We start from the raw sequence: 23,247 nt of genomic DNA on the forward strand, positions 1-23,247 counted from the left end.
TCCCTGCAAATTTCTCCTTCACTCCTCTCCTCCTGAGAGCCCTCAAGCAGGCAGGCAGGTCAGCTGGCTTTTACTTCTGTGAGCCTGGCTAGCGCCTTGGATACGAGCTCCAGGAGCCAGAACATTAGGGATCAACATGGCTCAGACTCATTAGCTCCCTGCAGAGGACAGCTTAGGTGTGTGCCCTCCCTCCCCCTGTTCCTCCCACCCATTCGAAGGAGGGCTGGATCAGAAAGAACAGCAGAGGACTGAGAGGTGGCTGCCTCAGGGTCAGCATGGAGACATGGGGTCAAGGAGCACAATTCTTCCCCATGGGACTGGGAGCAGAGAGCAAGAGAGAACAAGACCCCACAAAACCCCTTAGCTTACAAACGGGGACCCTCCTTTTGCAGTTTCTAAAGGGTAGCCCAGGTGCAGTGTCCCGATGCGATATGGGCAGTGGAGAAGGGGCTGTTTGAGCAGTTGCCTGCACAGCCCAAAGTTACCTTGAAAATGGCTCGTTCTCTCAGCAGCCTCTCGGGCAGGTTCTTGCGCGGCAGCTCTCGTGTGGTCTGCAGCTCCTCGTTCCAGTCTCTGGTCTGAAAGAGTCAAAGCCTTGTGGGAAGCAATGCATTGTGTAGGAAGGGGCCGGCAAGTCAGCGTTTCTGCTTTACGAGGCATTTTGTGAGAGAAGGGAGGGGAAGGGGCAAGAATTCAGGCTGCCATGGAGTTCAGAGGAAGTGACTTAGCAGCAGGAATGAACATTCCTTGTGAGTGGACTTTATTCGACAGCAGTTTGGGATAGATCTTACATTAGCGCAGCTTACGCAGTGCAGTTTAGCCGAAATGGCAGCTTGCTAGCTCTGGAGGGGCACGGTGCAGGTGTCATCGGCCAGCACACTGCGATGTGGTCACACCGCAGGCAGACAGCCGGTACAGCCCTGCACCGCTCATGCCCTGCAGGATTTTACGCTACGAAGCTGCAACTGAAACATTTGGAACAGTTTGGTCACAGACACATGAGCCGTTCCAGGCCTGACCCGCATGGAGGAGTGCTCTGCCTTCTGTGCTGTGGTGCTCATCGGAGCAGGGACATGGGATTTATAGACGCCCCAGCAGATGTTGCTCCTCTCGGACCTTTACATGCTCAGGGAGTTGCAGCTGGAGCAGCACAGCCCCTGTAGTCAAGGACACTGCCAAGAACAAGGACTCCCGCAAGTTTTCCCTTGATGAGCAAAAACCCTTCCATAAATATCAGAGGTCTACTTGTTAAAAGTCAACCGGTTCCCAGCGCAGCTGGCAGCAAAACTCTTGCCAGCATTCTCAGGCAAAGCCAGACTGATACCTGTCCAGGTATGTGCTCTTCATAGCCCAGTCTAGAAGTATAAGCGTCTTCTGCCCGGACACAGTCCATGGCGTGTTCTGCTTGCGGAGCCGTCCAGCTGTACACTTGGAAAGGAGTGGCTATCCTTTCAAAGGGGTGTCTCTGAACCCTAGTTTGGGAGTGAAAACAGTTTGACATTTTCCAAGGGAAGATTGATTTCTTTCTGTTCTAAGAGAATTTTCCCTCTGCTGCAACACCAGTTTCTGACACGCAACAGAACAAGACCAGGGCTCACGAGCAGCACAGTGCACTTTCATTTAACAAGCACTATATCCCACGGTGACTGATTGGCACGGGCAGCGTCTCTCAACAGCAGTCTGCAGAATTACTGGGCTCTCCCCATCCCTCTTTCCCCAGTTTTATCCTCAGCTGTATCTCCAGAGAAACCCATCACCCTCTGCATTCGGAGGCGGAGGATGCCCGCTCCCAGCTAGCCACCTCCCAGACTGGCTCTCGGCTCTCGCACCAGTCCATACGGGTTGCACTACAACACCAGCCTCCAGCACACATCCACTAATGAAGTGAAAAAGCAAGCTTCACCGAACGGCCTCTTGTGTAATCTGTCTGCTCTCAGCAGGTGCTGGAGTCTCATCTGTATTTACTTCTGGCCCAAGAAGCAATACAGTACAATCATTTTTAAATGGCCAGATAGTCACAGTGGTGGCTGGAGGCCACTGCTAATTTCCAGCCCTTGTCTAGTGTCACTTTCATCTTCCTAATGAGAGCAGAAGCAGAGCTCCTGAAAGCCACACAATGTGCCTGTCAATTTGCACCCTGCTGAGCACAGGCAGTTCATTAAGTGGACTCTAAAGAATGACAGGCTCTTGCACAGGACCCACTGTCCTGGAGCAGAATAAATGGTCCCTGCAGCAAGGACAGGAGAATAAAACAATACATTATTGTTTGGGGGGGGTTATTATTATTATAGGAGTAAAAGGAAGTTAGAGAAAATGAACACGCATGGACATGTTTAAAATAATTATTCTCTCTCCACCATAAGCCTACGCAAAGCCCTCCTGTGTTACTTTCCCTGGTATTTTACGCTTCAGTCTCTTTTTTGGCTTCCGGGGAGAAGTACCTGCTGACCAGGCTACCAGCCCAGTCCATGCTGCAGCATGTGGCCATGCTCCACATTAACTCTTTCCTGCCTGGCTAGCTGGGAAGTCATCAAGTCTCCCAGGAAGCACGTAGACAACCTGCAGACTCAGCGAGGGGACCCACATCTCGGGAGCTGGTCAACACATGAACACTGCAGTCCACCTCTGGGCTTTCCCTCCCGCTGCGCAAGCTGCCCCACGTGTTCCCCTTCTCAGCAGGGACAGAGGGCGCTGAACTCCAGGTAAGCCCCACAGCTGATACTGCCCTGGCAACGGAAAGCTGTCCTCCCCCCACCCCTTCCTTTAGGCAGAACCGAAATCTGTAAATCTACATGCTGTGAGCGAGAGTCATCTGGGAGCTACAGCCAAGAGAAACCACCCAGTGGATAAGGATCGGGACTCTGGGCTTCCACTGGCCTCTGTTACTGTCGTGCTGAACAGCAGCAGACAAGTCCCACCAGCTCTGACAGCTCCACGTTTCGAGTGAGGTAAAGCCAGTTTCATCAGGGTGCTGCCGTGACATTTGGTGAGGTGTTCTGGGGTCCTTGCTGCATAGACTCGCGTGTCCCAACCACCCCACCCACACGGGCTCAGAGAAAGCAGGCATTGCAATCCTTGCTACAGCAGAGGGGCGTCCAGTCCCTGCAGAACCAGCCACACAGCTGAGCCTCACCACGCAACTTCGCAACAGACTACTCAAGGCAACGAGAGAGGAAAAAAGTGCTGCTACCGTTTCTTCTGCAGAGCGGAAAAGTTTTTTTTGAAGGTAGGGCTGATCTGGTTAAGTAGTTCCACCAAGGAATGACTGAGAAAACTAGGGTTTGCAGGTTTGGGATTGAAGTTGTATGCAGTAGACCTGCGAGAGAAAAAAGAAACAAAAAAAATCACAAGCCGTTGTCATACCCAAGATTTCCCATACCCTAAGAACACGGTACACAAACGAGAGCTTTCCGTATACGCACTGCGTGACCCGCCTGCTTGCTTGCAAAATGGATACCACACGGGCAGATGGGCTGCACGGACCCTCTCCCGTCTCTCCACACGAGATACAGCGAGTAACCTGCTACCTGGGCCCTGACGGACTGCACAGCACAACTGATTTAGACCTTCAGCCACCACCAGGCTCAAGAAATTTTTTATTTTTATAGCTGGGAAGGATTGATTTCACAGAGCTTCCCAAATGCACCAAGAGGACCTTTGCTTAGAGAACCCAATGGTACTGGCACCAGCTACACTGAATAGAGGGTGCCCTCAAGATCCCTCGCCTCCTGGCTGGAAGGCTGAGCACCAGACCTGCCAGGAGCACACCCACAGCTCCCTCTCTCCAGGTCATGTTTTGCCAAACTCAAAAAGGCCACTTGTTTCATGTTCACTGGGCCGCTCGGTCTCCAGGGCCTGCACTCAGATACGTACCCTTAGACTCATTACTTTTAACACTTGTTTTTACAGATCTGGGGGGAAACAGTGGACTACAAATTATTTCTTTCACAAGCCAGTTTAACATAGAGCACTTCCACTTCATAATGAGACAGAAGGTGGAAACGTGCTTGAATTTTATCTTCTATATTTTAAGCTCTCCCTCTCTTCAGGCAGCTTCATTCTCTTTCTGTGAACTATAACCTTGTATTTCAAACATGCAGCGATGGTTGCCCAGGCAATTATCTGGACTGCAAGACCAAGGCCGCCCAGAGATGGTTCTGAACTGATGGTTGCTCAGGTACAGTGGGGTTTGTTGCTCTGAAGTTCCCTCCTGTCCACCCTCAACTCAACAGGGCTCTGTTACAGCACCGGGCTGGATGGACCCTGCGCCTCCCCCAGCCCCTCGCACAGGCACCGGCGCAGCGCAGCCGCTTCGACAGTCTCTCACGGGCACTAGGGAAAAAAACAACCTAGTCAAATCTGTGCCCAGCTTCGGAAGTTCTGACAGGCTGTGCGTTTGCTTTAGGGCAAAATGAGATAGTTGTAATGGTCAGGAAGGAATTCCCTCCCAACTCAAAATGCTCTAATTAGCTGATGACATTATGGGATGTTTAAACTTTCCCTAAAGCATCAGGCATTTATCCACTGTGAAGAAATGGTACCAGGCGTAACTGAACAGCCCCATCCAGTATAGCAACTCCTACAAACCTATGTAAGCAGTGAATTAAAATAAGCTATTTTAAAAAAAAAAAAAAAAAAAAGCAGCAGTTGTTTGTGTTTTGTTGTGTCGTCCCCCCCCCCCAGTTGGCTATTACAAGCTCCCTGCTGCAGGGCAGGACAGGAGGAATCATAGTTACTCACTGATTCAAGTAAAATCCTCGAGTGGATGCAGTGATACTGACGTGCCGATCCTCCACCGTGATGACATATAAATACATGAGGTCCCCATGCATTTTCCGGTTACCAGGTGGAGGGTTCCAGCCACTCATCGTCAATACCTTTAGGCACTGCAAAGGCTACAGAAGAACACAACAGAAGCAACTCCTGTCAGCAGGAATTAATTCCCTTGAGTTACAGAGCCATTCGATGTACATGCCAGATTCCTTTTACCTGCCACCCTCACTTGGTTCCAGAAACAGAGCTTACAGAAAAAAAACTGGTCTCAAGAGCACAGCCTTCCTCGAGCTGTTTGCAGTCCACTAATTTGCCTCAGTTTGCTGCCTCTCACACCGTAAGACACGGGTAAAAACAGACACCCTGGGCCTTTGGGCTGCACAAGGCATGGATTTCTTGCTGTACTGGTTTTCAAATGGCAGCTTCTAAACCGGAGTCCAAGTGGGAGGGTATGGGAAAGCCAAGGGTAATCTGTAGTGATCTGCGGATCCTGTCTCCAGGACTTTGCAGGGAAACGCTGTTCTCCCTTCCCTGCCACCCCTCCCAACAATACTGGCCACTTTACACTCTGCAGATGTCCAGACACGGTGTCCAGTGTTTTGCACCCAAGCTCTTGGACTTTATTCTTTTGGCCAAGCAGTGCTATTCCAGCACTCATTAAGCATCAAGCAGAGCAAATCCCAAAGTCCACTGCAGTGCGGCTTTCAATCCCTGAACACCAGTTTGCTGCAAGGAATGTGCCGATAGCTGTTGTAATGACACAGGAGAACTCTACCTTCCAGTCTCTGTTCTGGGGCTGAAGGGCACACAGGGGTCTCTCTTTGCTACCTGGCAGGATATGTTCGGGAGGGGTGCAGTCAATTTGTTCCATTTCAGTACCTTTCTTCTTCCGCTTTCCACTGTCTAGAATGGACAGAGATAGAATATCAGTGCTGAAAAGTGCAGCAATCATTCAAGGAGGAATGCAGAAGTGCTTTGAGTGTTTCTCTGCATTCCTGAATGATGTGGGACAGCTGATTGTTACGGTATGTTTTAACAAAGGAAGGAGTCAGGGGAATGAAACACTGACCACACCAGAGAAGCCTTTTTGCCCCGTACCTCCCAGGTCTCCTTCAGTGAAGACACTCAGGAAGGACAATGAATTACAGTCCACACCATTGAAAGCATCTGATGGGTCAAGACTCTTCAGAAGGTCCCGAATGTGACGCACATGTATCCTAGCTTCTCGCACTGTGTATGGCTCTGATGAGCAAAAAGGGAGGAAAGAAATTGGAATTACACAGTTGCTTACTCCTTTGGCACACGAGTCTCAAAAAGGAACCACAGGAAGGGTCTGCCAGGTGGCCTAAACCACTCCCTATGAAAGCCCTTGCTCAGGCCCTCCCAAAGTCTGAAGGAACTTGCCTTCCACCACTTTCAGCAGCGAGCCCTCCTGCAGTCCTTCAATAGTTTTCAGCTCAGCAAAGTTATCAAGGACATTGCCATCCAACTGCAGAGAGAAGCAAGTCCGATGGCAGGTATCCTCACGGTCCATCAAAACTTGGTGGATCTCTTGCACCATCTCTTGAGGAGAGACCTTAAGAAGGGAAGAACATAGTTATTCTCAGTCCTCACACGTGTTCTTGCCAAACTTTGCCCCTCTGCTGCAGAATCAAACACCTTTTGTACCTCTCCAGGGTTGGAAAGGCAGGCTCTAGCTCTCCCTCCCAGGAAGATCACTTCTGGCCCTGCTGGGAGGGCACTGCCACCTCTGGCAGGGTCAGCCACCCCGGCTCCATCCCACACAGCTTGGCACGCAGAGGTGTCACATCCTGGTGCTGTGCCGAGCACCCGGCATTGGAGAGAGGTGGCAGAGAGGGCAGTGAAGGAACAGAAAGGGCCGGGGGGGAACCAGGGGCTCTTCCCTTATCCATTCACACTACGCATTTGTGGTGAGGCTTTGAATGATGCACATGGAAAACAGACCATTTCCTCCACTCGATCTGCCGTGGTATCCGCAGCGCGGTGTGGCATGTCCACGCCAGTGCCACACCTGCAGGGCACACCGCCTGCAAGCGCACAGCTCCCGTGATGCAAGAAACCACCCCGGCTTGTGCACCAGGGCTGCTCTCCCACCTCCCTGCTCCGGCGCCACTGCTCGGGAGCTAGGAGGACTCAGGGTAGTTTACATAAGCTGCTGTAAACAACATGGCCTGCTATTATTAGCCTATTAAAACTAACAGCCAAAGGGATTTAAAGGAGAAAAAAGCTAGGCTGAGATACAGCTAGTTCCATGGGGGATGCAATTTCACTGCACTCTCTGCTACTCTTGAGGAGATAAGACTTCCCAATTGGTTTAGACTTCCAGGTGCCTCCCCTCAAAATCAGAAATACTTCATCCAAACAGTTTTCAGTGAAGTATCAAACTAAATTGGAGTATCAGCTAGGCATGTCAAAGCCTGTCCTGATCTGGCAGCACATGCCATTGTCCACATGACACATGCAGAGCTCTCTCTGCAGAGGGGAAGCGGAGACTGCATCATTCCCTTGATCTTCAGGCTGGTGCTTGAGCTCCCTGAGCTGTGCCAGCGCCTGTCACTGTACCAAACCCACGTTAGCCCGCAGGAGAACCATGCCAAAGCTGCTGGGCAAGCACGGGATTTTCCCTTCCGGAGAGTCAGACCCAAAAATCGTGATTTCACATCCCTCCTTCAAAACAGCCCAGAAGCAGGAAGGCCATTTCCCCTGTGCTCAGCTCCATGCCTGAGCCCCTCTGTGATGGACAGGGAACTGCTACCCCTCGGCTAACTCCCCCTGCCCTGGCTCCACACCTGGAATCCGGAGCAGAACACCTCCCCATCCTTGCAGAGCCTCGGCAGACCTGTGCCAGACCGCCTGTTTCTCACATCTCCTCCTTCCTTTTTCTCTAGAAGCCACTGGTCAGGCAGCTTCGCTCCTGCACCCCCCATGCTTTGCCACCTCCTTCCCCCTTAATCCCAAGAGAGGGCAGAGAAGCCAGGGAGCTGCGAGCAGCCTGAAGGTACTGTCCAGGCTGCGGGGGCTAACAGGGGTCTTCCCAGATGCAGCCCCCTGTCCTCTTCCCTGCCTGGCCGAAGGGACAGTGCTGTGTGTGCCCTGGCTCAAACACTTCCCGCCTCCGTTCCCCTGCCCAGCCGGCGAAGGGAGGTACCTGCAGGGAAAAGGGCTCTATTCCTGGCGCGCAGATCTTGACGGTAAATCCCGTGTCCTGTATGACAATGACCTCCTGGTCGTTCCCATCTTCTCCTGGGTCAGCCTCTTCGTGACCGTTCTGCCTGGCATCCTTCTCGCCCTTGAGGCTCTCGTGTGGGCCACTACCATTCATCAGTGCCACGCCAGACGGGTGCTCTGGGCAAGAAGAGAGGGATTGAGACAAGATATGAGCAAACGGACGGTCCTCTCTGAGCGGCTGGAGAGGCTGGTTCGGACAACACTGCTGTCCTCTGACCAACCCAAGCGAACCAGGGGTTAAAAGGCAGCAAGCGTTTTATTCTGCACTTGGTGTTTACTAGACATAGGTGTGCCAGGCCCTTCCCTGCCTTCACCTCACAGCATAATTATCACGCTCTCGCTCGCCTGCGGGGTTTGCATCTTCCACAAACCCTGTGCAGAGCGGGGAGGGGAGTGAAGCAGGAAGGATGGATCAGTGTACAACACATTCAGCTCAGTCTTATGAAGCCCCTTAATTAAAAGAGATGGGTGTGTGGTGCTTTGCGGCCCGGAGGCAGCTGTAACCTCTGCACCAACATGTTAAGCAGCTCCTAACATACCTCCTGGTATGCCACCGTTCAGCCAGGAGAGCAGGGAGGGGAGGACGCAGTTGCATTGCTAAGCTGCGCATCACGTGGGAGCCAGGTTACTCCACAGGCACACAAACAGCTCCCACGGCCCTGCCCACATCTGGCCACCCTCTGCATTTCCAAAATACTTCGCAGAGATCCCATGGTGCCAAGGCGAGGCTTTGCCTAAGCGATTTTATTCAAGAAAACAGTGACGACATTTTAAGTGCTCATTTAGGCAGACGAGTCACAGAGATGGGGAGCTCTCTGCACCTACTTCACTGCTCCCACAATGGTTTGTTTTCTTTTCCAATAAGGCGGATAATGTCAGAGAGATGATAAGATCTAGGAAGCTGCAGGTCTGGAGCAGCCTACACCCACCAAACCGGGCAGGGGACCACGCCAAAGAGGATACACCGCATTGCTGGACTGAGGCGATGCCAGGGTAAGCTGGAGTCGTGGAAAGAGCCACTGATGACAGCTGTCGAGAGAAGGAAGAGACACCCTTGTCCCCAGCCTGGGAGCAGGGCACCGCTCTGATCCGCCTAGCCCAGGCGGTGAGCACTGGAAGGAAGTGGGCATCACGCCCCACAGGACGCGTTCGCAGCACGGCCGGCCCGGCCAGCACAGCCGGCCGCTGGACCCCCACTCATGCGCACCAGCTCTATCTTGGCGCTCCCAGGCCCCCACTCGCAGGCAGCACGGACGGAGCAGGCTGGGGGCTTTCCTGGGCACTGGGAACAGCCTTTCCAAAAGGCTGCAGGGGGTCAGGGCGGCTCAAGGTCAGGATAACGCCCCAAGGCTGCTGAGCACCACGCTGCAGTCCTCCAGCCAGCTCCACCTGGCAGGTCCTCTTTCCTCCTCCTCACCTCCTAGCAAGGCATCAGCCCCAGCTGTGCTTCGGGGGAGATGGCAGCTCAACCTTCGTCATTTCTGAAGCGCAGACTGGTGCTGTGGCTTGAAGACCTAAAGCTATCACAGCTAGTTCTCACCTGTCAGCCCCAACTGCCCCAGCAGCACAGGAAAGTCACTCAGCCTTCACCACGTATAAGAACAGGGATGGAAATGCCCTATCCCCTTGCACACCTCTGGAGCGCAACACGAGGCTGCAGCGATGAGCCCTGCTGAAGTGTCTCCGAAGAGTCATACTCCTGCTCCAGACTATGACTGCCAACAGCAAACCCACCTCAGAAACAACTGTCAAGGTTGAATTAGGACATGGTGAAAAAGCAAGAAACACAAGGAAAGCACTCCCGTTCCAAAAGACAGCAGGTAGAAGTTACCTTACGCAGCCTCTACTGCCTTCAGCATCTCGGCAGCTGCTGCTCACGTTCCCTGTCACTTTGCGTATGTCCCCAACGTGAGCTGTTCATTTCTTTGACAGATGAAACCATAGGCAAACCAGACAAGAGTTCTGGCCCTGGCAAGCTGCAGTCATGCTAGGAAGGAGAAAGAAAAGCTCCACACAAGAGTGCCAAGAGATGTGGTTTCAGAAAAACCACGCCATGCCCAGAGGGCTGGGGAGAGCCCCTCGTCACACCCTACAGCCCGCACAGCCACGTCCCAGACTGCCTGAACACGTGGGGACGAGGAGGGAGAGCAGAAAAGCTGTCGCAGAAATGCTACACCTGGGGCTACTGGTACCACAGACAGGACGACTCGCCAGGCTCCTGCACCAGGCTTGGTCCAGCTCCTGCCTCCTCAAACGGGGCAGGATCATTGAACTTTTGCTCCTGCTGTAGCAGCCAGAAAGAGGAGGAAGAGTTTGGCTACAAGGAAGGCTGTAGCGCTGACTGATGACCCAACAGCCCATCTTCAACTGCTGTGGCAGCAGCCAACGGAAAAATCCAGGCACAGCCGCAGCGGTGCTGCTCACCGCCCCAAGACCCCCAGTCTCCACCTATCCATGACTCAGGACCTTTTCCACCAGCGTCACAGATGCCAGGCTCGAGATGCTGCTTATGACCAGTGGACTTTTGCTGGCAGCTGAGGTGTGGGAGGAGCAGCCGGTGGGATGTGCCAGCTCCTGCCTCTCTGCTCTCGTTCCCAGCCATGTCGCCTGTCCTGATGCTCCCGCAGTCTGCCCTGTGCCTGGTAGTCATGCTAAAGGCTTGACCAGGGATGCTCTCCAATCAACCGAATCATCAGCAGTAGCGAGGTGGGCACTGAAGCTACTTCTGTGCCACAACATTTGGCAGGATATTCCTGAAAGGGACACAGTCATCTCTAAGTACATGTGATTTTGTTTTGTGTCTCTTTTTCTAAGCAAGATCCAGCAGAGAAGGTGCCACCATAGCAAGCAGAAACGAACTGGCCAGCTTGGAGCTGGAAGTGGGGAGCACAGCAGTGCATAGGGAGTAACCAAACCAGAAGGAGACGGGTTTCACACGAGAGCCGAGTAACCCATGCGCACGCTGGTCTCGAGCGCAGCAAACACACACCTTCAGCCGCAAAGCAAAGCAAGACAGGGAAAGCGTGCATGCTTCAAGGAAAAGTTACCAAACAGGACCACGCTCCTCCTTTTCACTACTCAGTGGTATCAGATCCCCAAACTACCGATTGTTTCAGAAATCAAGAGACTCTTGTCTGCAGAAATACAACATATTCGCACCTTCCGCCCTTCCTTCCCTACTTGAGTGAAGACAGAGCTGGTACAGTTCTGCACTTTGCGACAGAAGAGACATGTAGAGGCAACACCTTCACGTCTCCTTATGCCAGAAGATCCAGCTCCAGCCAGCACTGCCTTAAGTTCAGAAACAAGAGTTAAGCGTGGACCAAGAAAGAATGGCTGTCCAGCAGGTTAACCCTCTGGTTTAAGGCCAGCGAAGGCCTTCTAGTGGAGTTTTTACAGAATGGGTATGTTTTGACAAAAACAGCAGGTTTTGTTCCAACCCCAGGTGACGGCAGCGCAGGCGAGCTGGCCCGGAGGACGTGTTGCCCGCGAGGTGCTGACTCACCCCGTGCGCTCTCCCTGTGGGGAAGCGGAGCTTCACCCACCTGCCTAAAAAGTGGGTCACCGGTTTCTTACCGCCTGCGCCGTGGCCTCAGCAGTGCCGGCAGGGAGAGCGAGGCAAAAGCATCAGGCGCTTGACTTCAGTGTATTCAAGATGGCAGGAAGAGCAACAGGGACACCTGAAAGACACCTGCGGAGACCCCCCTCCTGTTACTCAGTCTCAGTTCAAACCCCAAACGGGCCAGTAGCTGTGTTTAGTTGCCAGCTCTCGCCCGCAGGAGAAAGTGCCGTGCGATGCCGCCCGGACGGTTTTGCAGGAGGCGGCTGAGTCACGGGGAAGCAGTCTCACCGCTCCGGGGGCACTACGCAGCCACTCCTCCCACGTACCGCCCCACTCGCGCTGCTGGAGACGGCGCAAGGAGATCCCGCCTGGTACACGTTGGCCTCGAGACGCAGTGACCTCCAAGCCCCCCTGCCATCCCGAGGGATGCACCAGCGTCCCAGCAAAAACCCTCCTCCTTTTGGCCCTTGGTGTGTACCCGCAGGCGCGTCGGAGGCTAAGCTCCGGCTTGCACTGGCTGGCAGCCGGGCTGTAACACGATGTTCTCACTGCTACTCGGAGCACAGCGTGAAAAAACCCTGAGCGCACCTAAGACTAAAGCGTCAGGAAAACAGGCAAAGCAAAACAGAGAAGAGGGGAGGAGGCGGCGTCACCTCACCAGGAGGAATCGACTGCCCGACTGCGGCTCACACCTGGTAGAGAGGTTCAGCAAAAGGATTACGTTTCATCTTTGCACCCGGACAACGAGCACACACGCCAAGGTGACGGGCCCCGTTTTAATCACAGTTCCTACTCACAGCAAGCCTGCAGAGGTGGGGGCACCTCACGAACCCGACCGGTCAGGATCCTGGCATGAAAGACCTGAATGTCGCCGGCTGCATACAGCGATAGACAGGATAAATCGTGGGAAGTGTTAGTTAATAACTAATTAACACTTCAGCAAATCTTCTAAATCAAAGTCAGTCACTAATCCTCTTTTTAAACAATCAGGTCAAAAAGGTGGCAAATTTTTGTTCCTGCAAGTTAGCCTGGTCTGGAGAGTGGGGGAAGCGGCAGTACCAAACCCCGAGACTGCTCTGTACCGGAGATGTTATCTTCCCGACATTTAGTAACAGCGGAGATTGTTAGAGACACAAAACCTGAAAATTAAACCCCTACCTTTCCCACCACTGAGTTTAGGAGTGCATTTCTTATTATCGGCTCCAGCGTCACTCTGAGGGCCCAAATTCTGCCTTTCCCTCCTCAGAGATATTTCGAATTCTGAGCAGCACAGGACAGTTTCTGCGCGGTGCCCCGTCCAGCTGTGCCTGCAGCCTCGACACCCGCCGCCGGCACGCGGACGGGCACAGGGGAAGCAGGCGAGGCGCTAACCACAAACCAGCTCGCGTCAGTCACCCTCCACATCCCCTCATGCCACCAGGTGCACCACAAGACAGCACTGGAGACCAAAATTCAGCCACTGCACAGGGACTGAACAAAACCAAAATACAGTGACAGAAAGGCAAAATTTGACATTGAGACTTGAAAAATGATAATAATCTAAGTTTCCCGTATCCTAGAAGTCCTGGTGAGGACAAAAGCCAGTCCAGCTCAGTTATCACTTGGTGTGCCACATCGGAGCGGTGCCGTGCCAGCTCATGGAGAAGCGGGAGAGGATGAACGCGGGATGAGGCTGAGCGGCTGCTCCCCTCCCACGCTGCAGCAACTGGCTGGGGCCCCACTGCCCCCACAGCACTGGGGGGATGCTGAGGGCAAAGGAGGAGAGGGAACATCCCGTCCCTGCACCCAGGGCAGCTGTGAAGCTGCTCCATCCCCGCAGTTCAGGCATCTCCTCCCACTCGCGCGGGGCTGAAGGGAGCCAAAGGCTCTGAGAAAACAGTGCTCCGGTCCCTCGCCGCCCCGCGCTCCTGTCTGCGCCGCTGCAGGCCGGGACTGCCAGACCCGCTCCCATCCTTTACAAGGGCCATGTTTGCACTCACAAACAAGAGACGGATTTGCCTTATGAATTAAGAAAAAAATAAGCAACCCCCCTTTATGTTTGTTTTGCTAACATGGACAAGGCCCAGACAGGTCCCTCTGTGGTACACACCCCACGTGGGTATCTCGCCACCTTCCTCCTTTTCTTTCTCCCATGAAGTTAAAATGTCACCTTGATTCCCCTCTCCTTCATCCTGCCCCATCCCACGGGCACACGCAGCCACCCACCCCCGTTACAGTCACACAAAGCACAACACAGTGCCATGCTGCTGAGCACCTAGAAGTGTGAGCTTCTTTTTCTTCTTCCTCTTCTTCTGCTGCTGCTGCTTTGAGGGCAGTGCCTGTGCCGGAGAGTCAGGATCACAGCTTGACCTGCCGCCGGGGCAGGCAGCAGGGTCCATCGCTATAAAACCAGTACTTGCATCCCGAGCCTTAGACGACACCTCGCCGGGGGAGACAGGCAGCATGACTGTCCTTTGGGCCAGCGGTGTTTTCCCTGCACTTGCTGGCAGAGCAGGGGAAGGTGTCCCAGGGCTCCCCGGGGAGGGAGCAGTACCTCTGCATTTCGGCACGCCGTCTGGACCCACTGAGGCTGCTCGTCCCTCGCCGTGGCCCCGGCTGGCGGGACGTGCTCCAGGGGCCGCATCCCCCCCGTCAGCTGCCGCCACGTGCTCCTCCCGGCGGCAAGATCTATGGGCTAAGCTGCTGTCCTCAAGTTTCATGCAGCTCTGGCAGGCCTCAAGCGTCTGAGCATGATCGACCAGCCCCGCCGGCCCTTCCCCAAGGTCGGCTGGAAGGACAGCCACCGCCCGGGATGCCTCTGCCTGCCGGAGCGGGCCAGCAGCGCCAACGCCGGGTCTCAAACAGCTCTTATCACAGACCGTCAGTGTTCCTTCTTTCTCCTTGGCCTTGGATAGGTCTTGGATGTATTCGGCGCACTTCTGCAGGCTTCCAGTCACTGCCTCGCTGGGAATGATGTCTGGATACAGCCCAGCGCACTGGGCAGCTTCTGGCATCTCCGGGCAGACGGCGCAGCTCGTGGGAGGCTTTGGTAAGAGCGGTGACCTCTCATCGGCCGAGTTAAAGCTGCGTGTCTGGAAGATTAGATCGGTGACATGCCTGCAGCAGTTTGCAAAAAGGCTGTTCCCCATGATCGCAAGTGGCCTGGCTCATACAGCACTGGATTAGAAAAGTTAGTTTTGTTTGCACGCGTATATTGAAGTCCCCACAAGGCAAACTCCCACGCGGCAGCCCTCGCCCTCCGCAGCCCAGACCCGCTCGCCTTCTCACACAGTCAGCCGCCTTCTCCAAAGAAAATTCCTACTTGGCCCCAGGGTGGCGGGAGGCAGAGGACCCGCAGCGGGCTCCACGCAGTGTCCTGCGCACCCTGAGCTCACGTCCCGCGTGCTCGCCAGAACCAGGAGCTGGGCTCGCAGCAGTTCTCCCAATGTGCCACCCAGCGACCTTCATCCACCGCGTGCTGTCGCCCCCTCCCAGACCGCCACGCTCACACCACCGCGATATCCACGAAGCCCAAGAGCAGTTCCCCTCAGCCAAAGCTCTCCTCTCCCTGCCGCGCCAGAACAAAACCAGGCGCGTATCTAACAGGTTCTTCAGGCGCGCTTGCGGAGGGATGCCGGCCCGATCGCCCCGGCCAGGGGTGGTTATAAATAGCCCGACCTCGAGTGCTGCACCAGTGCAGCCTGGGACGAGTGCTGGAGCGCTTCAGCGCTGCCAAACCTGTAAGCAAGCGAGATGCATTGAATTACAAGGCGAGGGCAGTTACTATGGCACGCCTGGGCCCAGGCACAGCCATCCATACTAAGCAGGCGAGCACAAAACAGCCAGGCAGCGAAACAGTAAGTGGTTTCCAGACGAATTTTCTGTCCTCTCACCCTGCTCCGCCGTATCAAATGCAAACAAACCACAAAACCACACACACAACCCCCTAACACCACTCCTCCCTCCGTGCTAATTTAAGAAATCCCAGCAACTGAAGCAGGGATTACGGAGCAGGAGATTTCTGCAAGCACCGGGTGCCCCGGGGAGGCTGCAGCCGAGCAGGCCACAGCATGCCTCCAGCGAGGCCCTGCCGCAGCCGCCTGCTCCTCGCCTTCCCCGGGGCATCGGCCAGGCCCCACGGCTCCGCGCGTGCAGGCACACATCCCGTACCGACACACACGCTGCTCGGCATTCAGCTACTTGGGTCCCTTCGGGGGTCCCGGTTTCCTGGGACACACGTGAAGAGCTGGATCTTTCAAACAGGCGATGCAAGAGCTACAGCCCGACCTGACCTTGGACCTGCCCGGGAAAGCCTTTGTGTCTGGTTAGCAAACCCGACAACCCCCCCACTCCTGGGCAGCCCAAGTTTCGGCACAGCATTCCTCGGCAAGTCTCCCCAGCGCTGGACACAGCTTCACGGGCAGGAAGGGGCACAGCTCTGCACTAGCAGAAGAAAAACACATGCCACATCCCCAGCACAAAAATCTCAAAACTAGACCAAAGCCAAGAGCACACAGCACACGTGATCCCATGTTCAAGGCCAACACGACACACATGGAGGAAGGACAACCCCTTCTCCCAAGAAGGCCCTGGGACGGCCAGGAGCAGCCCTCGGAGCCTCCGTGCCAGCAAGCCACCACCAGGAGAAAGGCAGAAACCAGCTGAAAACCAGACCAAAAGCTCTCCACAGGAAACCCTGGCTAGCGTCTGTTGTCCTTTTAAAGAGAAGAGGAATCAGGAGAGAAGTCTCTCCCACTCTTGACTCGTTTGAGCTCCTGTCCAATTAGCGAGGAGCCCCAGGCACCCCCACGACTGCTCCTTCAGTGCAGGAGCTGCTGGTCCTGGGAGCCCCAAGACAAGACACATTACATCAGCATCAGTAACTCGTGTTTTTCTGATGATTTCTGAAGGACTTTAGATGCATTGGCAGCTTCAACATTTCCTCTATATGAAGAGGCCTCTGGGAAGAGGCAAAATCTCCTCCTGGAGAAGTACCTGCTCAGGAGCTCTCATGAAGCTAAAAGCACTACTTCAACTCAAGCCAAAGCAAGGTCAGAGCAGTGCGGTATGTGCCAGCTTTAACACGTGAAGGCTGGTGTCAGTATAGCAAATGCAAATTAAATTTTAGCTGAATAATAAATTAAATGAAATAAATAGTTTAATGAATGTAAATAAATTGACTACATGAATAGGCATTAGCTCCAGAGATGGCCCTGGTGGAAACGGTTCTGCAGGACATCCTGTCAGGGGAGGTGGGAGACAGCACAGAGGTGCCTCCCTCTGCCTCCCCAGCGCAAACCACAGCTTCCCAGGAACTTTCAGCACTTTAGGTGGAACAAGCACTTCTTTTAATAAGGGCCCACAGTAAAACGTTAGAGCTCTTCTACTGCCATCATTAAATCCAAATTGGTTATAACCCACCTGTGGGCAGAGGTATAAGCACTGCATTTATTTTTCAGCAGCTTTACAACACCGGGGGCTGACTCACAGGGAGAGGACAGCGGGGCTGCAGCGTGCGGCTCTCAACGAGGGCCCCAGGCTCACTGGTCCCAGCGTCTCTCCTGCGGCACTAACAATCCGTGGATGGCAAGTGGGGAAAATAATTCCTAGCTCTTGTGCACCCGCAGTAAAATTGGGCTGGATAGAGCTAAACAACTCAAGCCACATTCCAGCCTACTTAGAAGTTTGTGGCTTTTCTGTATTCGTATTGATCCTGGGACATTCGCAATGCAGCCGTGCCCTAGGGCACCCACGGGGTCCCACAGCTGCTGGCTCAGGCGCTTGCAAGCCACTGAAATGCCTCATGCTTTGCATTTGGCACCCTGAGTCACCCACACTGTACCTGGGAACTACATTTAAACCCATTTGTAAACTTTCTATCTGGCCAAAATCTTGGAAACTTAGTCCTGAAACTAGCTGGCTGGGAGACCCTGCTACAACAACGTGCAATTCAAACGTCACAGAAACCAGGAGCAAAGACTAGGACCCAAGGCAAAGTGCAAAGATCAGCACCAACAAAAACATCAACTATGTTAGGAAGAGCATGTTTCTCAAATTTCAAGAGAAGAGAGGCGGATGAAGGAGTCACATTTCAGACAGATACCGAGAATTGGTCGATAACTCTCCCAGTACGTGTATTTTATTCTGGCACATACCTTAGGTTCAGAAAGCTACCGAGACAGCGAGAGCCCAAGAGAGTGAACTATCCCGTTAGACTTTGTGTGCAGTGGGACCAGCAGAACATGGGGCCTGCAGACAGAAGCAGCCGCGCCAGCAGGCAGCAGCCACAGCTCCACAGTGTCACAGGGAAGACTCCAGCTTCACCCCGCGTTACTACTGACGCCTGTCACCACAGCCACAGCAGCTCTGGAGAAGACTCCATGCAGCACAAGCCTGGAAAGACTAACTCTGCAGGTTCTGAGAGCCCTATATAAACCTTAAAGTGGCTGAAAGCCCCAAGACCTGCAGAGGCGATGGCAGAGAGCTCTGGGTAGGGTTTGCAGAGAAGATTCGATGGCTGTGATGTTGTCCTCAGCAGCTCCCGCTGCCTTCCTGCATCATGCAGCGCAGATGTGCCGATTAGCCCTCAGCCTCCCACCCGGCCAGCCCTGTGCCAGCCGCCCGTGGCTGCCCCGGGCCGCACACAGCCCCAGGGAAACAGGCTGGACGGCTGCTCCCCACGGCTCCGCCAGAGCCTGGGAAACTCGCCCGTCCCGCAGAAACCCCTCTGCCAGGGACGTCGAGCACCCTGGCCTACCTTGCACAGTGCCATACCCTGAGCTGGCACCAGAGCCCACCTTAACCCCAGCCAAACCTGCACACTGCGCTTCCAGGCTGGCGGAGGCTTTGCAGGGTTCAGCGCCACCGGCGGTACGGACAGTCTTACCCCCAGTGCCTGCTCGCAGGGCGCTCGGCACAGCACGGCTTACTAACAGGCAATATCCTCGTTACCGCTTCCAGCCTCATGCAAGCGCGATGGCGGGAGGTTAGCTAGCAGAGAGCCTGGGGAGGAGGGCTGGTGTCAGGCTAATCTGACCCGCAGGAGCTCGAGGCAAGCAGGGCAAGAGTCATGATCCTGCAGTTTTACGGTGTTGGACAGTAACTACATAAAACTCCTCTGAGCCTGCAGCTTCGTCAAAGGGTAGCAGTAGAGCTTTTCTCTTTAAAGAGAAGGGCAAACTAAGGAAAGTATTTAAAAAAAAAAAAAACATGCCATTACTCTAACGTCACTTAGCTGTAGGGAACCTTACTTCAGTGGGCTGCTTCACGGGATTTTTCCCCTCAGGACTAGTCAAGTGGCTGGTGAGCACCACAGCAGTTATTTCTTCAGTTTGAGAAAACAGCTTACTTCTGTGAGCGCAGATGTATTTTCCTCACCCAAAAAGGGAAGGTTTGTCACCTGTGCAAGTGCATCTACGCTGAATTGTCAAGAAAATGCCAGATAACCACTCGTCCCAGGCTCACTAACATTAAAAAGGTGGAATGCAATAGAAAGCTCAACTGCCAAACAGGCATGTGTGTGCTCCGCTACATCAACCACACACTTGCAGGAGGTGAGAACCCAACACTAACCCTTAGACAGCCCTGCTACTACTGGCTAAAACCTGACCTGCTTCCAAAAAGCAACAGCCACCACTGCCACGGGAGTAGCCATGCTTTGGTGCTCTAAGCACTGCCCCGTGGACTGGCTTTACTTCTCAAATGCAAATAAAAAAAAAAAAAAAAAAAAAGCATGAACTTCAGACCTTTAAAGCTTCTAGAAATAACAACTTTCTAGTACAACCAATGGAGCACGATGCAAGAACGCAAACCGAGCGCTGGAAAGCTGTGCCAGGAGAGGGGTGTGCTGCCAAGTTTAGTCATTTACAGCGACGAAGACAAACAGACTCTGCAGCACAGCACTGTTTTTACTGTGCACGAGGCAGTTCTGCGGATGGATTTATCTAGGTGCATGTTCCTGACCTACTTACTTCCACTTTTCAGCTGGGAAGCCCACGAGGAACACTGCTCAGGCAGAGCAGTGAGCTTCCAGCGGGAGCTCGACTCTGTTATCCCACTGGCAGAACTGCTCCGGACATGATCCCCTCGGCTTCCCATCCCCCGCCTTACTGCACAGATGCTGTGTTATCACACTCCTTTCCTCTTCTTAACCTTGTAGCAGTGATCAGATTTCTCTTGCACAATATTCCTCCAATTCTCCCCCCAAAGCCTGTTACAACTGCGTATTAAAAAAACCCGACTGCCAGCAATTCAGCCCTTTCCAAAACACCAGCAAACCTCCAAGGTCGGGCGACAGACAGCGATAGCAGATCCCGAGATTAAGAATCAGTCTTCTGACCTTGTTACTAATGCACAGCTACACTTGCCTCCACAGCAGTTTTCCATTAACACCTGCATTCTCCGCTTTTCTAACAGAAGACGTGGCTGAAGACATGGGTGGCCTGGAAGAACGGGGACAGAGGGACCTAGCTAGAAAAAGCAAATACTCAGGCAAGGTTGAAAAGCACTTTATGGCAGCTAGAAGCACTGCTAAACTTGCACGTGAGACAAAGTTGTCCTAAGGCAGTGACAACTGTAGGATCAGAAAGAATCCAAGAAATACTGCACACAATGACTGTCTTGATCTCATGCTAGCTAATAAGAAAGGTAACTTAAACCATAACTGTCCCCATCAGAAATCATTACAGGAATGCCAATTGTCACTTTTTCATGTGTTTCTGCACTCAGAAGGACAGAGTGGCCCCAACAGTTTTGTCCAGCTTGGAGGTAGAGAGAAGCAGTCATCAGCCCTCTCGCCTTTTAGAGGCAGAGAAGACAACCCCCAAGTCTTGATGTCTGGCACAGCAGAGCAAGAAGCCCCCTTGGAGCCTGCCCACTGCCCAGCAGCACCGAGTCACCTTCAGACAAAGCCGGGTGCCCAAGCCAGGTGCCCCACGAGCTGCACAGGCAGCAGTGGGCACACCACAGCAGAGGCTGATTTTCCCTGGCAGAAAGAGAGGCCTGGCAACCAGAGCTCCCAAGGCTGATGCCAACGCGGACAGGCTGCCCTCACCTCTGCCTGGGAGCCATGCAGCCAAAGGCACGTCAGCCCGGGCTCCCAGACAGGACAAGAGCCTTCCTCACCTTCCTCCCCCTCCTCCCCAGGCCCACCAGGTGCCTGAGTAATGGTGCAGTGCTGAAACACGGGGAGGATTTTTCCACCTCCCTGCCTCTTTCGGCAATCAGCCTGTGCCCTGAGCGGCAGGGATTACACGGCGTAACTTTTTAACCCAGTTGCTGGCACTGCAGGCCTGATGCCTGCTTTAAAACCCTGCGCGGGGAGAGGGGGGCGGGAGGCTTCCAGCACTGCCCTCCCCACTCTTGAATGGCATCCAGCCTGCTCCAGCACCAAACGCTGATGAACTTTGCTTTAGGTGACAAACTTCAAAAATTCACCTTCCCGCCATAAAACCAGGGGAGGGAGGAAGTGGCGGGTCACTCGCTCAGCAGATACAAGTGCCTCCGGACGAAGGCCAGCCACAAGCCACGCTGCTTCTGCCCTTTTTTATTGCATGTTAAAGATCAGAGAAAAAGGCCGAGGCTGATACGGGCGCTCAGGACCGTAACTTCTTGAAGATACACAGCACCAAATTCATCAAAACCCAGAGCCGGGGCAGCCTCGCAGGGTCTGAGCCCCGGGGACGGTCAGGACACGGTGCTGCACCTCGTCCCCGGCCTGAGCCCCTCCGGCTCCCGTTTGAAGCAGGAGCACCCAGCAAATAACGAGTTAAAGCGTGTGATTTTCAGCCGAGGTCTCGCACATGCCACCTGCCCTCCCCAGGCAGACCCAAGTTCTTACTTTGGAGTATTTCCTAAGGCGCCGGCGCCTCCCGTGCCCCGCGCTGCCAGGAGGGCCCGGCCCTCTCCTAACCTTCCGCAGGACACCGGCCAACGTCCGCAACGGGGCAGCGCCCGCCCCCCGCAACGAGCCTGGCGGCCGGCGACCGTTCCCCGAACCGCCCCCACCCCCGCCCGCCCGCCCGGGCCCGGCGCCGCAGCCCGCCCCGCCGCTACCGGCGGCCGTTTCCTCGCAGGCGGGCGGGCCCGGGCCCGCGGATCGCCCGCGCCCCGGAGGGGGCCGCTCCGCTCGGCGGCCCGCGGGTCCCGGGCAGCGGCGGGGCCGACCGGGGGAGCGCGCGGGGCCCCGCAGCGGCCGCTCGTCCCCCCCTCCCCCCGCGGCCGCGCGGTGGTGCGGCCCGGTGAAGGTGACCTTCACCGGGGGCCGGGGCTCCCCGCTCCGCCGGGACGGGCCCGGCCCGGCCGGGGGCGCCGCGCGGCGCGGTCGGTCCCCCCCCGCTTCCCCGGGCCCCGTCCCCCGGGCTCGGCCTCGCCGGGACGCGGGCGAGCAGCGGGAATCACGCGTCCCGGCCCCGCTGCGAGCGCCGCGGCCTCCGGCCCCGGCAGCCAGCGCCTCCCCGGGGACGCGGTGGCCCCGCCGCGGGCTGCGTGGAGCCTCCCCGAGCCGCGGAGCAGGCCCCGGCATGGCTTCCCCACACGAAACGGGGACCACCGGAGCGGGGAAAGGGGGCGAAGTGGGGGGGAAGCGGGAGCCAGACCCCGCGGCAGGGCAGACGGGTCGGTCCCGGGCCGCTCCGGCGGGGTCTCCCCTTACCGGGACAGGCGGCCGGAGCTGGCAGAAGCGTACCGCTCCCCCGGGCACCGCGCGACCCTCTCCGGAGGGCACCGGGAAGGGGTCGGGGGTGCCCTGCACCGCCGGTACGGACACCCCCGGGGCGGGCGGGCAGCCAGACCCCGCCAGGCCCCACTCAGGCCTGGTCGGCGCTCCCCATCGTAGGCCACCCCCCGGGTCCCCCGGTGCCCGTCGCCCCCTTACCGGGGCGCTGCTGGGTCTCCGCCGGCCTCCTGCCGCGGGGCCCCGCTTCCTGCTGCTGCTCACCGCCCGGCACGGCGGCCGGCGGCATTTCGTCCGCTTTAATCACCATGGAGGGCCGCGCCGAGCCGAGCCCTGCGCCCTCCCGCCCGCCCTCCCGCCGCGAAGGACAGCGCCGCCGTTCCAAGGCCCCCACGTGGTTCCTCGCGACCCCGCGCCGTCGCTACGGCACGCCGCCCGGGACCAACCTCCGCGCCCCGCCGGCAACGCCTTAAAGGGGCCGCGCCGCCCTGCGCCAACCGGCGCTCCACTGAAGGTCGCAAGGTCGCCGGGCGGGCGGGAGACAGCAACGGGCCTGGCGCCACCGGCTCGGCTCGGCGTGGGCCAAAGGCCCGGCAGGGAGGCCCACGCCGAGCCGAGCCGAGCCGGTGGCACGGGGCCTGTAAGGCCTGTCCCACACAGCCACCTCCACTCCTGACAGAGGGACAGGGCACATACCCACCACCCGGCACCGCTGGTGAACGTGGGCCCCACATTTGGGTTGGAAGGGACCTTGGAGATCACCTCGTCCCACCCCCCTGCCCTGGGCAGGGACACCTCCCCCCAGCCCAGGTCGCTCCCAGCCCCGTCCAACCCGGCCTTGAGCACCCCCAGGGATGGGGCAGCCACAGCTTCTCGGGGCACCCTGCGCCAGGGGCTCACCGCCCGCACAGGAGAGAATTTCTTCCTCGGATCTCATCTCAGTCTCCCCTCTTCCAGTGTCAAACCATTCCCCCTCATCCCATGGCTCCCCTCCCCGACCCAGAGTCCCTCC

At 55.8% G+C, this 23,247-nt stretch overlaps 1 protein-coding gene across 2 annotated transcripts in view; it reads right to left on the bottom strand.

Annotated features, from left to right (window-relative positions):
* Positions 1-22,580, bottom strand: part of CLUH (clustered mitochondria homolog) — a gene marked incomplete at its 5' end in the record, with an annotated part of 41,268 nt that extends 18,688 nt beyond the window's left edge. The window contains 9 exons of one of the 2 annotated variants that reach the window (XM_082493335.1): positions 486-578; positions 1,325-1,472; positions 3,191-3,316; positions 4,741-4,895; positions 5,549-5,676; positions 5,872-6,015; positions 6,178-6,349; positions 7,943-8,139; positions 22,437-22,580. In XM_082493335.1, coding sequence (XP_082349461.1) covers positions 486-578; positions 1,325-1,472; positions 3,191-3,316; positions 4,741-4,895; positions 5,549-5,676; positions 5,872-6,015; positions 6,178-6,349; positions 7,943-8,139; positions 22,437-22,545 — 1,272 coding nt within the window. Of the gene's footprint in view, positions 1-485; positions 579-1,324; positions 1,473-3,190; positions 3,317-4,740; positions 4,896-5,548; positions 5,677-5,871; positions 6,016-6,177; positions 6,350-7,942; positions 8,140-13,838; positions 14,713-22,436 lie in introns of those variants that run through there. The other variant, XM_082493334.1, reaches the window with a different exon arrangement.
* Between the last annotated feature and the right edge of the window lie 667 nt (positions 22,581-23,247).

The sequence above is a fragment of the Vanellus vanellus genome, assembly GCF_965231255.1.
Source record: "Vanellus vanellus genome assembly, chromosome: 19".
In the NCBI taxonomy this organism is placed as follows: domain Eukaryota; kingdom Metazoa; phylum Chordata; class Aves; order Charadriiformes; family Charadriidae; genus Vanellus; species Vanellus vanellus.